The sequence below is a fragment of the Lingula anatina genome, chromosome 1, assembly GCF_051362555.1.
Source record: "Lingula anatina isolate TDL-2025a chromosome 1, LinAna3.0, whole genome shotgun sequence".
In the NCBI taxonomy this organism is placed as follows: Eukaryota; Metazoa; Brachiopoda; class Lingulata; order Lingulida; family Lingulidae; genus Lingula; species Lingula anatina.
Window position 1 is genome coordinate 15,130,142 of NC_141767.1, and position 13,509 is coordinate 15,143,650.

At 35.7% G+C, this 13,509-nt stretch overlaps 1 protein-coding gene across 5 annotated transcripts in view; it reads right to left on the reverse strand.

Moving 5' to 3' along the window:
- Positions 1 to 13,509, reverse strand: part of LOC106163546 (solute carrier family 4 member 11) — a 42,579-nt gene that overhangs the window by 1,365 nt on the left and 27,705 nt on the right. For 4 of the 5 annotated variants that reach the window (XM_087002142.1, XM_087002143.1, XM_087002141.1 and 1 more), the window contains 6 exons: positions 13,308 to 13,381; positions 7,512 to 7,686; positions 7,164 to 7,270; positions 6,720 to 6,885; positions 5,414 to 5,587; positions 4,979 to 5,174 (listed from right to left, as the gene is read on the reverse strand). In XM_087002142.1, coding sequence (XP_086858268.1) covers positions 4,979 to 5,174; positions 5,414 to 5,587; positions 6,720 to 6,885; positions 7,164 to 7,270; positions 7,512 to 7,686; positions 13,308 to 13,381 — 892 coding nt within the window. Of the gene's footprint in view, positions 1 to 2,545; positions 5,175 to 5,413; positions 5,588 to 6,719; positions 6,886 to 7,163; positions 7,271 to 7,511; positions 7,687 to 13,307; positions 13,382 to 13,509 lie in introns of all 5 variants that reach the window. The other variant, XR_015332114.1, reaches the window with a different exon arrangement.

A 13,509-nucleotide genomic window follows, 5' to 3' on the forward strand; every position in this document is an offset into this window, starting at 1 on the left:
GGAAACCCCCCCCCCCAAAAAAAAGGTACACTGCCACCAGTCTTGTGCTTGACAAGCTCTATAAAATGCAATCAACAAGTTCTGGAAATATGCAAAAAAAAAAAAAAAAAAAAAAAAAAAAAAATATATATATGTGAATGGTACAATCAAGCAGATTTTCTAATTGACCTGCATTTTCCTAACATTGATCACTCCTGAGATTCTCTAGACAATAGGCCTCTTGGTTTTCCTTGAAATGTGTTGTCAGTGTTGCATATGTGCTGACAAAAGAGAAAACCTAGGGGCAACACCGGGCACATCTCTGCTAGTTTTGAAGATTATGAGGGGCAAGAAAATATGCAAAGCTCAGTTTATGGTGAAAAAGTAGGTCAAAGGTGAATTTCAATATCACAGTATTTGAATTTCTATTCAAGTTCAATAGTAACCATGGGCACTTCTTTGCCAATTTGGAGATTTAAAGGCCAGAAAACATGCAAAAAGCAGTTCATCATAAAAAGTAGGTCAATTTCAAGGTCACAGTTAGATTGCCAATGTATGACTTCCGGTTCAAGTTAAACAGCAACTTTGGGTGTATCTCTACCGATTTTTGAGATATAAGGGAAAGAAAATTTGCAAATTTGCTGAAAATTAGGTCAAAGGTTAATTTCAGGGTCACAGTTAGATTGCCAGTATATGACTTCCTATTCATGTTCAATACTAACTATGGGAGTATCTTTGCCAGTTTTTGAGATATAAAGATCAGAAAATATGCAAAGTGCAGTTTATCATGAAAAGTAGGTCAACGGTCAATTTCCAGGTCACATATTACCAGTATATGATTTCCTATTTAACTTCAATGGTAACTATGGACCTATGTCTGCCAGTTATGGAAATAAAAGGGAAGGAAAATTTGCAAAGTTCAGTTCATGGTGAAAATAAGGTCAAAGGTCAATTTAAAGGTCACATTTAAATTGCCAGTACTGTATATGACTTCCTATTCAAGTTCAATAGTAAGTTAGTAACTATGGACCTATCTCTGCCAATTAGGAGATAAAAGGGAACGAAAATTTGCAAAGTTCAGTTCATGGTGAAAAAGTAGGTCAAAGGTTAATTTTAAGGTCACAGTAAAATTGCCTCTAATGACTTCCTGTTCAAATTCAATAGTAACTATGGTCCTATCTCTGCCAGTTTTGGAGATATAAGGGACTAAATGTTACAATTTTGGAGTTACAATAATGTACCATAAATTTCCTACAAAAGAAATTAATTGAAATAAAAGAAAAGTTCATTTTGGTTGAAATTCTTGCAATGGGAGGTGCTCAGAAGTTCCAGATGTTCAAATTTCATGAAATAATGTCATTTTTGACCAGAAGTCATCTGCCTCGCCAAGCCTTATATTTTATTTTCCAGAGGTTCAAAATTTATTATACATTACCGTATTGCACATTTTGCTTTCACCACCACAATGTACTTTTTGATACAGCATAACTCGTAAACCATATGAAAATAAAAAAAAAACGGAGACCACCCCAGTGTTGGGCTTTACATGCTCTACAAAATGCAAAAAAGAATAGGCCTCTAGCATTAACAGTTCCCGAATTAGAGACAGTTTTCAGTTTTGGTATCTTATGGCCCCTACTCCCATGAAAATGCACCAATTGACCCCAAACTCACAGAGATGAAAGATGACCCGAAGGGTAACACCTGCCAATAATATTATAGGTTAGGTCTGTGTAGTTTCTGAATATTAGCACAAATAATTTTTTTTCGTAAAAATTTTAGTTTTTTTTAAAAATATTTTGGCCAGTATATGACCTTGAAATAAAGGACAAAGGTCAAATCCAAGGGCATATTTGAAATCTCCACATATGACTTTCGGTCAGCCATCTATAGAAATTTTTCCCATAATTCCTTCCGTAGGGTAGATAATTAGCATTTAATTTTGCCAATTATGGACAAGGGTGCATTGCAATGAGCGCCACACCTAGACCCCAGCACCGACAAAGCCCAAAAGAGCGAGTTGAGATAATAGGTGACCTAAATCAAAGAGATGGGTACACAGGCCCTTGTAGTCTAGGAGGAGAAGCGATTATGGTAACATGGCGACGGAGCAGGCGGAACCGGCGGAGCAGGCAGAATGATCCGGACAGGAATAAAACCATGCTTACCGCCAGCGCCTACACTGGTGGTACAATAAACGGGTATCAAAGTATATAAGTTCAATTATTTGCAAGTAAGCCTTGTCTTATATTTATAGTTCTGCACAATGTCTTAAAGATGTCAATCAAAGATAGAACTTGGGTTATTAAACAGAATTTTAGGGACCATTCCCAGAGCCTATAGTAACTTTGGATTTATCTCCAAGGGTATTCTCACTAAATTGCTATCAACTTAAATGGGCATACAAAGCGGTTTTAGTTGGAAATTATTCACAAAAAAACAGCACTTCAACAGCATCAAACACTCCAAATAAACAAGATTATTACAAATTTAACATCTAACACATGTCCAGTATGTAGAAATAAAGAACTAAAAATCGCATTTACATCCCACGATTGTAACATACCTTGCATGTCACGTGACTCAGATACTAGCATATTAATGAACGGGTGGGAAGATGTGTGACAAAACTGCTCAACCTACTTTCGGTGAAGGCCGAGTTAGCAGGGTTACCACATGACTGCCATAACTTAACTACGGTAAAGTCTTGAAAATTTCGTCGTTCTTGAAAATTTTGTCGGCAGGCAATTTTCGGCCGACATATTTTTTTTCACTTTGAAAATTTCGTTGAACCTGAAAATGAGCCTATTAATATTTGAAAAGTTCATCACCTAATATGGCCGCGTTGTAAAGCTCAAACATGAAGTTAATGCTTCAGTTGATTCAAGACAATAATACGCTCAGGATATCATTGACGGTAACACTCTCAATGGGAGATAGGAACAATAGTGCGCCCATGCGAGCGGCTACTCACAACATAGTAGTTTACGTGTGAATTTCCGTTCTCAAATGCGGGAACGTCGGCTTTTTGTCTTTAGTGTCATTACTATAACCTGGCTCAGTGCGTTATCAAGCCGGTAAATAGAAGTCACAGGCCGCGGCTCTGTCATGGGTAAGGCCGTTAATGTTATCAGCGGCTGTCTTACATGAGGAAGACAGAATGAAAAAATCAAGATATTATCTCGAAGGGAAATTTACCCGTCACTTCTATTCATGTCCATTGTGCAATTTAGGACTATTTAACGAATACTTGGCTCGTACATGGAGGTCGTTCGCAATGCGAATGGGACGAGATGGCAATTTTCATATCTTCAGCGGAGAATTGTTCGCGTAATATCGTCAACAGATCGTTTGCGATCCAAACGAGACGAGAAGATAATTTTCATATTTGTAGCCGTATCCGTTCGCGTAAGATCATCAGTAGGAGGTTGTTGAAATGCAATTTTCTTATTAGTTCAAGGGATTTAAGGAACTTCGTTCGCAGAAGATAGTCAGCGGGAGATCATTATTTAAACCCCCCCCACACACACACACACTTTGGATTTTTTCAATTCATTTTCATTTTATCTTTAATCCCCCCACTCCCGGTATATATTCGGCGGAGAATCGTTCGCGTAATATCCTCAGGACTTTGTTCGCGTAAGATCGTCATAGAGAGATCGTTCTCAATCCTAACTAGACGAAAAGGCAATTTTCATATCTTCATCGGGAGATTGTTTGCGATGTAAGAAATAATAAAATGCAGTTTTCATATTATCTTTAACCCCCCCCCACTCTCGGCACTTGGAAAAGTTGGACTCCCTGTAAATTTTTAGGAAATTACAGATGGTTATTTTAGAAGGCCTGACACTCAATCATGGGAAAAGCCCTGCATGCAACAAACGTTGCCAAGTGCAAATATGTCGCGTCAAGTTTATGATGCAAGGTTGCAATTAGGCTTATCTTGATCCCTCTCCTCTATCAGGAGGTATGTTTCTTACCGAAAAGATAATTCTAAACATATTTACGGGTACAGCTGTAAGTTAAATATAACTTAATCAAAATGCACTAATAAATAGATTATTATTTACCACCAGAAAATGACTTAGGAAGTAGTAATAAATATCCCACAATATAGGAGGGTCAAAGATAACAGCCGCTAAGGATAAAAGCCCAAAGGCCGGATTTTTGAAAATTTCATCATACCCAGGAGTCGGGGAGAGGTAATTTTGAAAAATTAGTCGGATTTACACAATTAAAAATATTAATTAATTTTTAAGCGACGAAATTTTCAAGACTTTACCGGAGTCAATGCAGCTGACGATCCCAAGAAAAAACTTTCAAGCACATAAGGAGGATAAGAAGAAGGGATACAACACAAAACTTGCACGAATAAAAGTGGGGTTATAATAGAGAGGGCAATGGCATGTCAACAGAGGTAAATAATACGTTTAACATTCAGAGACCTTGCACTTAGACAATGTCGAATGATGCAATTGCCACACTGGAAGCTCTGATAGTATTAGTAGTAAAAGGTGCGCGTGCAGTGAATAAATTGTGCGTGCGCAAACTGTTTTCGAAGATAGCAGAGCGAATAAACTGAATACAAAGAACGGACAAAAAAAGAAGTTGAAATTACGTTTTGACACATAATATACACATCTAATGGTGATGATTATTTAAGAAAAACAATTTTAGACATCATTCTTATATCATCTCAACAACTATGATAGCACCCTCCCTCAGTTCGTATGCTTGTCCCTTTAAGTGGCTTAAATGTTTGTCACGCCTACTAAAGCTGTTAGGGGATAATTAACTACCGGAGGCCAAGCGTGCACAAAGTTAATGAACCTCTAGCTGATTCCGTAGGCGTGACAGACATTTAAGCCCCTTAAGCTAATAGAAATTTAGCGTGAATCCCCATGGAGTTAGTTTGATTCTGTTGGATCGATTTAGGCATGGGAACCCAGTCTTATACTGCAAGAAGGAAAGACTAGTGTGGACTGACATCAGAGCATACCACATCAGTGAATATCAACATCATCCTTTCAAACAGCTGATTTCCAAACAATCCAATAATGGCCAAATACAACAGGAGGCCATCCAGCACAGGAGTTGGGATGTAACCCAGTGGGTATGGGACCATGAGTAAGGACAGTCCTATCAGGATGTGACTCAATACTCCATCCAGCCTGGTTTCTCTCACTCTAATAATGCTGTGAAAAAAAAGGAAATCAAAGTATAATTTTGTATTTTTTACCAGTAAAAATATCCTGCTGTAAAAGAGGAAGAAATGCATCTTCCTTCATACATATTTATTATCATTAGTCAAAACAATTACTAAATTCTTTTTTATTTTTCAGAGCTAAAACTATAAAGCAAAAAAACTAAGCAACGACTACAGTCACTGTGTCAAGTCATGCATGCAGACACCACTTTTTCACTTACTACATACATTTGTGAGATGTGCCCTTGGTCGACTCTTGATTCCACATCTGCAAGAGCACGAACATGCAGTTGTGATTGTGGAATCGCTCCATGGACCCATGGTAGACCATATACAGAGAGCACAGCATTAATGACACCTAAAACAAACATATCCCAGTGGTAGGCTGGTCCCTTTTCCAGTCTATAATAATAAGAAGAATAATAATGATAAATAAATACATAACTTTAACTAGACAGCAGAGCTGGCAAATGTACAGACATTACAAACAAAAAAAAAAAGCTACTAATTTTGATGCAATGTTACATAACGCTTTAAAACAGCATAATCATTCTTTCCCTCTTATATTGTGTACTACAGGTAACATGTACATTGAAAAATAGCAAGTGATTCAATTTTATGGGATATAAAAGTAAAGTAAGTCAGTAGATCGTTTGCGATCAGAGCGAGACGAGAAGGCAATTTTCATATTTGTTCAAGGGACTTGGTTCACACAAGATTGTCAGCAGAAGATCGTCGGTGATCCGAGCGAGACGAGAAGAACATTTTCATATCTTTAGCGGGAGATTGTTCACAAAGTAAGCAAGAATAGAATGCAATTTTCATATACATGTATTTCAAGGGACCTCGTTCGCGGAAGATGGTCAGCGGGAGATCATTACCGATTATTTTTACCCCCCCCCCCCCCCTTTTGAATTCTTTTAAACAGGTTATATGTTTTCATTTTATCTTTAACCCCCCCAGGTCACAGCACTTACAAAAGTTGGACTCCCTGTAATTTTTAGGAAGTTACAGATGGTAATTTTAAAAATCCTGACACCCAATCTTGGGAAAACCCTGCATGCAACAAACATTGCTATTTAAGTGCGTAATTATGTGAAGTTGCAATTAGGCTTATTTTGACCCCTCTCCTATTTCTGGAGGCATGTTTTTTTACCGAAAAAAAAAAAAATCCTCAACTTTCTTTTCGGGTAAGTTGATATAATGAAATCGAGATGCACTTATAAACAGATTATCATTTATCATCAGAAAGTTACTTTGGAAGTAGTGATAAATATCCCATAATATATGAGGAACAAGAATAAAAGCCGATAAGGATAAAAGCCCGAAGGTAGGAGTTTTGAAAATTTGTCTTGCCCAGGAGTTGGGGAAACTTAATTTTGAAAAATTCATCAGATATATGCAATTTAAAATATTAATTAATTTTTAAGCGACGAAATTTTCAAGTTTTCAGTTCTATAATTTTGGTGACATGAATTGAATAAATGATAGCCACTTTATGTGTACCACTTATGATAGTCTTATGGAAACTTACTTGTAGGGAGCACTGTTGACTTCAGCACTGGCCAGGCTCTGATCCATGAAAAACAGCAGGGATAATGGAAGAGCCAATCCCATTGCAAGAAACACGTTTCCTATGGTTAAAACATTTAGCGGAGCTCCATCCAGACTTAAATCATCCTTATACTCAAAGATACCCACTGGAAAAAACAAAAGCAGAAAAGTTCAAATTAAAATATAATTCCATTTATTGTAAACTTGCACTAAGCTTTGGGTTGGGGGGGGGGGGGGTAGAGAAGAGGAAATTTTAAATTGACTCTGCTTAATTGTCTCAGATAATGCCCAATGGTAACATATAAAGAATTGTAGTCAATGGTATTATAATAAATGTAATATTACACAAATTTACATAAAACTTCTAAACTTGGTAAATACTATCTCACTTATAATAGGATTATAAAAAATGCATAACCATTACATTTTATTCCCTGGAAAATGTAAGATCCTACAAAGGTCATGAGAAGACATGATATGGGCAAGGCATAATCAGCAAGCAGCTCTCTATTCTTTTCACTCAAGAATGGCCTGGATAAAAATAAATTGAATTTATGCACTACAAATATCCAAAATTGGTTGTAATATCTAAATAGATTAAAGAACTGTTTTAAAAATACTGTTTTGATAATAATGAAATTATGATTAGGTGTTTAAGATAACAACAAAGGTATAAAGGGATTTATAGTTTACAGCAAACTGAACTCTAAGAGTGATAATATGCATGATTCAGATGTGGTAGATGCTTACAACTCAACTTTGTTATACTAACGTATGGGTAAAATTATACAAGTATGTCCCAACGAGCAGAGTTCCTATGGCAAGGAGTAAATACAACATGCTGATTTCTCTCTGACATTTGTCAACTCCTGTTAAACTTGACACATTGGAGATATTGACAAGTTCTGTACTCAAGTCATCACATGACTTGTAGTAAACATCAAAATCTGTAAAAAGGTGGGGGCTATTAAATAATTTAAAGACAGTATGATAATTTTCAAAATTTAAAAACTTTGATAAAAGATTTTATATTAGTTAACATCTGTTGCTTAATGCCATTGTGGGTAAAGATATATTACACTACACAATAACTTCAAATGTAAAATTTTATAAGGTTTCAGCATAACTTTTTTTATAATCAGCTTAATAAGCAAGGCAGCAACCCTGCCAAATGTACAGACAAAAAGCAGTAAATGATGCATAAAACAGGCTACCATCTGCTATTTTGATGAATACAATTGTGCCCAATAGCAAATCAACACCAAAATTTTAGTTATGCACAACAGGTAACATATGGATGTAGGTAAAATGTCAATGTGTAACTAGTATAAAGTTTCAGGTCCAAGAAAGTTCAAATTCACACTTTGAAAATGCCAGAATGAGAAAAATAAAAATTTAAAAAAAAGTGCACAAATTCAAGGAAAAAAAATGATAATCCAATTGAGCTGGTTTTGCCATTCGAGCTGTATTCCTAAGAATCATTCTTGTAAGTTACAACATAATAATTAACACAGTTTTCTTTCCATAATGTTTATAGTGGCATTACACAAAGTTATTTATTTATTTATTTATTTATTTATTTTTTGGTTATTTCTGAAGCAATATCACATAATGACTAACAGCATGACCACCACCAAATTTTAATTATTTACTATAGTCACAACTTGAAAATGCCAACTGTACAGAAATGAGTTTATTTCCATTTTCAAAACTCTTTTTACAAAACACAAAGTATAACCAATTTACTATCATTTTCTGAATTTCATGTGATCTACTGAGAAAATTGTTGAAATGGGAAAAATATCAACAGAACAATTTTCAATGTCCAATTTGCTCCATTCTGAGATTCTGAACATGGTGAAGGACTGAATCTGACAAACTGCAATGATAGGAGATATCTCCATTTTGACACTTTATTTTAAAGTGCATGATAACAGATTTACAATCATTTTTATAAAATCAACTAACAATATTGTTAAGATGCAGAAAATGTCAAAAGAACACTTTTACGTATCTAACTGGAGGATCAGAGAGGCAATACTGCCTCCAGGTATTGTACCCCCAGCTGGAGTAAGCACATTCATAAAGAAAAAAGAAGGGACACCACCTCCAGTGTTGTTCTTGGCAAGCTCTACAAAATGCAGTAAACAGGAGTTCTCAATTTTTTTGTTGAAAATTAAAATATATATACGGTAAAGTCTTGAAAATTTCGTCGTTCTTGAAAATTTCGTCGACAGACGATTTTCCGCCGACGTAATTTTTTTCCCTTTGAAAACTTCGTCGACCTTGAAAATGAGGTACTCGATAATTTTTGAAAAGTTCGTCACCAAATATGGCGGCGTTGTCCTGCTCAAACGTGAAGGTAATGCATCAGTTGATTCAAGACTGATACGATCAGGATATCATTGCCGATAACACTCTCAATGGGAGATAGGAACAATAGTGCGCCCCTGCGAGCAGTTACTCACAATATAGATGGTTTAGATGTGAATTCCCGTTCTCAATTGCGGGAACGTCGGCCTTTTGTCTTTAGTTGCATTACTATTACCTGGCTTAAGGTGCGTTATCAAGCCGGCAAATAGAAGTCACAGGCCGCGTCTTTGTCATTTGTAACGCCGTTATTGTTATCGGCGGCTGTCCTAAATGAGGAAGACCGACCCCGACCCCCCCCCCCCCCCACACACACACACACACTTTGGATTTTCATTTGATCTTTGATCCGCCCCCCCCCCCCCCCTTCCCCCGCTCACGGTATATCTTCGGCGGAGAATCGTTCGCGTAATATCCTCAGGACTTTGTTCGCGTAAGATCATATCAATGGGAGCTTGACGTAAAGACAATTTTCATATCTTCATCGGGAGATTGTTCGCGATGTAAGCAATAATAAAATGCAGTTTTCATATTAGTTCAAGGAACTTAGTTTGCGAACGATTGTCAGCGGGAGATCATTATTTAACCCCGCCTCCCCCTTTGAATATTATAAATAATATATATATTTAGTTTTATCTTTAACCCCCCTTCCCCGCTCACGGCATATCTTCGGCGGAGAATCGTTTGCGTACTATCGTCAGGACTTTGTTCGCGTAAGATCGTCAGAGGGAGATCGTTCGCGATCCGAGCGAGACGAAAAGGCAATTTTCATATCTTCTTTGGGAGATGGTCCGCGATGTAAGCAAGAATGAAATGCAATTTTCATATTAGTTCAAGGGATTTAGGGAACTTCGTTCGCGGAAGATCGTCAGCGGGAGATCGTTCGCGATCCTTGCTAGACGAATAGGCAATTTTCACATCTTCATCGGGAGATTGTTCGCGATGTAAGCAATAATAATATGCAGTTTTCGTATTAGTTCAAGGAACTTAAATTGCGGAAGATCGTCAACGGGAGATCATTATTTAACTCCCTGTAAATTTTTAGGAAGTTACAGATGGTATTTTTAGAAGGCCTGACACTCAATCCTGGGAAAAGCCTTGCATGCAACAAACGTTCCCATGTGCGTAATTTTTTTAACGTCCAGCCAGGTTATGATGCAAGGTTGCAATTAGGCTTATCTTGATCCTTCTCCTCTATCAGGAGGTATGTTTCTTACCGAGAAAATAATTCTCAACATGTTTTCGGGTACAGTAAGTTAAATATAACTTAATCGAGATGCACTAATAAATAGATTATTATTTACCACCAGAAAATGACTTAGGAAGTAGTGATAAATATCCCACCATATAGGAGGGTCAAAGATAACAGTCGCTAAGGAAAAAAGCCCAAAGGCCGGATTTTTGAAAATTTCGTCATACCCAGGAGTCAGTGAGAGGTAATTTTGAAAAATTAGTCGGATTTACTCAATTAAAAATATTAATTAATTTTTAAGCGTCGAAATTTTCAAGACTTTACCGTAACTAAATAATGGGGAGAAGTCAAAGGTAAAATTCAAGGTGACAAGAAGATTGTCAATATATGAGTTCTTATTCAAGTTCAGTAGTATCTATGGGCATATCTATGCCAGTTTTGGAGATATAAGGGACAGAAATTTTGCAAAGTTCAGTTCATGATGAAGTGTCAATTTCAAGGTCACAATTTCAAGGTCACAGATTGCCAGTGTATGACTTCCTATTCAAGTTCAATAGCAAATATGGGCGTATCTCTGACAGTTTTGGAGATATGAGGGACAGAAAAATTGCAAAGTTCAGTTCATGTAAAAAGCAGGTCAAAGGTCAATTTCAAGGTCACAGTTAGATTGCCAGTATATGACTTCCTATTCAGGTTCAATAGTTACTATGGGCATATCTCTGCTAATTGAGTTACTGATTAATGAGTACCCAAATGCAGGGATCGTCCTGGGTCAAAGTGTGGTTGGGCCATTTTGGCCCACTTGGTCAAAAAAAGTTGGCCATTTTTTAAAAAATGTGTGACGTAAATTATTTAGTGAAAATTATATTTCAATATTTTTATATGATTAAAAACACTGTAAAAGGCACTCTGAAGTCCTAAATAATTGGAGCATGTGGAAAAATCTTCCAAAATTTATAATTGTACTGTCCAAAAAATTGTACTGAATGGAAAAATCTTTCAGAACTTATAATTGTACTATGTCGAATAATTGCACTCACTGCATGGAAAAGGTTGACAATTCCCACTTTTGTTGTGAAAAAAAAAGCCATTGCTCTGAAAAGAATTCTTCTTTTTAAAAATATTTGCATTCTTTTTTTAACCTGAAAATAATTAAGCAGTGATCAAAGCTGAGAGAAACCCATCTTATATATATCTATATTTACATAAAATCTAGCAAGCAACTACATAACATTACTAAAATTAGTTGGCATATCTATTAATGAATTTACACATTAGGTATTTGTGATTATTACACGATCGACGAGTATAGTTAGATGATCGACGAAAAATAGTGAGAGCATTGGCTTTAATACACCGTAGACGAGAAATGTTTGACAACTGAATTGACGAAAATAGATGCTGAATTTATGATAGGCTCGTTTAAACTTGAAACTGAATCGATGGGAAGGCAGTGAATCGACGAAACATAACTGAATCGTTGACATGAATTTTTGCCCTTTTGGCCGCCCATACGGTATTCTTTATTAGTTGACTTATGAGATTGTAAATATGACTAAGAAAAAAAAAAAAAAAAGGTTTGTAAAAATTGTCCGTATTTCAGTAAGATTGATCATGTCCACGAGTTTCAAGATAATACGTACGGCTATAGATTTTCCTTGAAATGTGTTATCACCATCCCATTTCATGCTGATTTTTGAACTTGACCTGCATCTTATGAAAATTCATCAGTTCCATAATATGAAGACAAAAAGTAAAATGGTTTTCTACTTATAGTGATATAATTGAGTACCCAAGTGCAGGGATCGTCCTGGGTCAAAGTGTGGTTGGGCCATTTTGGCCCACTTGGTCAAAAAAAGTTGGTCATTTTTTAAAAAATGTGTGACGTAAATTATTTAGTGAAAATTATATTTCAATATTTTTATATGATTAAAAACACTGTAAAAGGCACTCTGAAGTCCTAAATAATTGGAGCATGTGGAAAAATCTTCCAAAATTTATAATTGTACTGTCCAAAAAATTGTACTGAATGGAAAAATCTTTCAGAACTTATAATTGTACTATGTCGAATAATTGCACTCACTGCATGGAAAAGGTTGACAATTCCCACTTTTGTTGTGAAAAAAAAAGCCATTGCTCTGAAAAGAATTCTTCTTTTTAAAAATATTTGCATTCTTTTTTTAACCTGAAAATAATTAAGCAGTGATCAAAGCTGAGAGAAACCCATCTTATATATATCTATATTTACATAAAATCTAGCAAGCAACTACATAACATTACTAAAATTAGTTGGCATATCTATTAATGAATTTACACATTAGGTATTTGTGATTATTACACGATCGACGAGTATAGTTAGATGATCGACGAAAAATAGTGAGAGCATTGGCTTTAATACACCGTAGACGAGAAATGTTTGACAACTGAATTGACGAAAATAGATGCTGAATTTATGATAGGCTCGTTTAAACTTGAAACTGAATCGATGGGAAGGCAGTGAATCGACGAAACATAACTGAATCGTTGACATGAATTTTTGCCCTTTTGGCCGCCCATACGGTATTCTTTATTAGTTGACTTATGAGATTGTAAATATGACTAAGAAAAAAAAAAAAAAAAAGGTTTGTAAAAATTGTCCGTATTTCAGTAAGATTGATCATGTCCACGAGTTTCAAGATAATACGTACGGCTATAGATTTTCCTTGAAATGTGTTATCACCATCCCATTTCATGCTGTTTTTTGAACTTGACCTGCATCTTATGAAAATTCATCAGTTCCATAATATGAAGACAAAAAGTAAAATGGTTTTCTACTTATAGTGATATAATTGAAAGTGCACAGCGACGACTACAACAGATGCAGGTGATGGCTATATATACAGACACATCAGTGTCTCTACATAAAAATCAGCAGTGTAAAAATTTACAAAATGTAAATATTTCATGCAGTAAATTGTATAATTATTACTTCATCTACGCTTAGAAAGAAGAAACATTCATACGTACTGTACACAATGTCTTTACTAGCATCAAATATGAATGCAGCAGACACAAAAACTGCAGTTATCTCTTCTGTGGATCTAAAATTCATACAAACAATATTATGGCTTCGGTATGAAATAAAGATGCATTAATATTTTACAAACAAGGAAAAAAAGTGTCACTAAAGGTCAAATACAAAATACCTTAAAACATAATCACAACAATT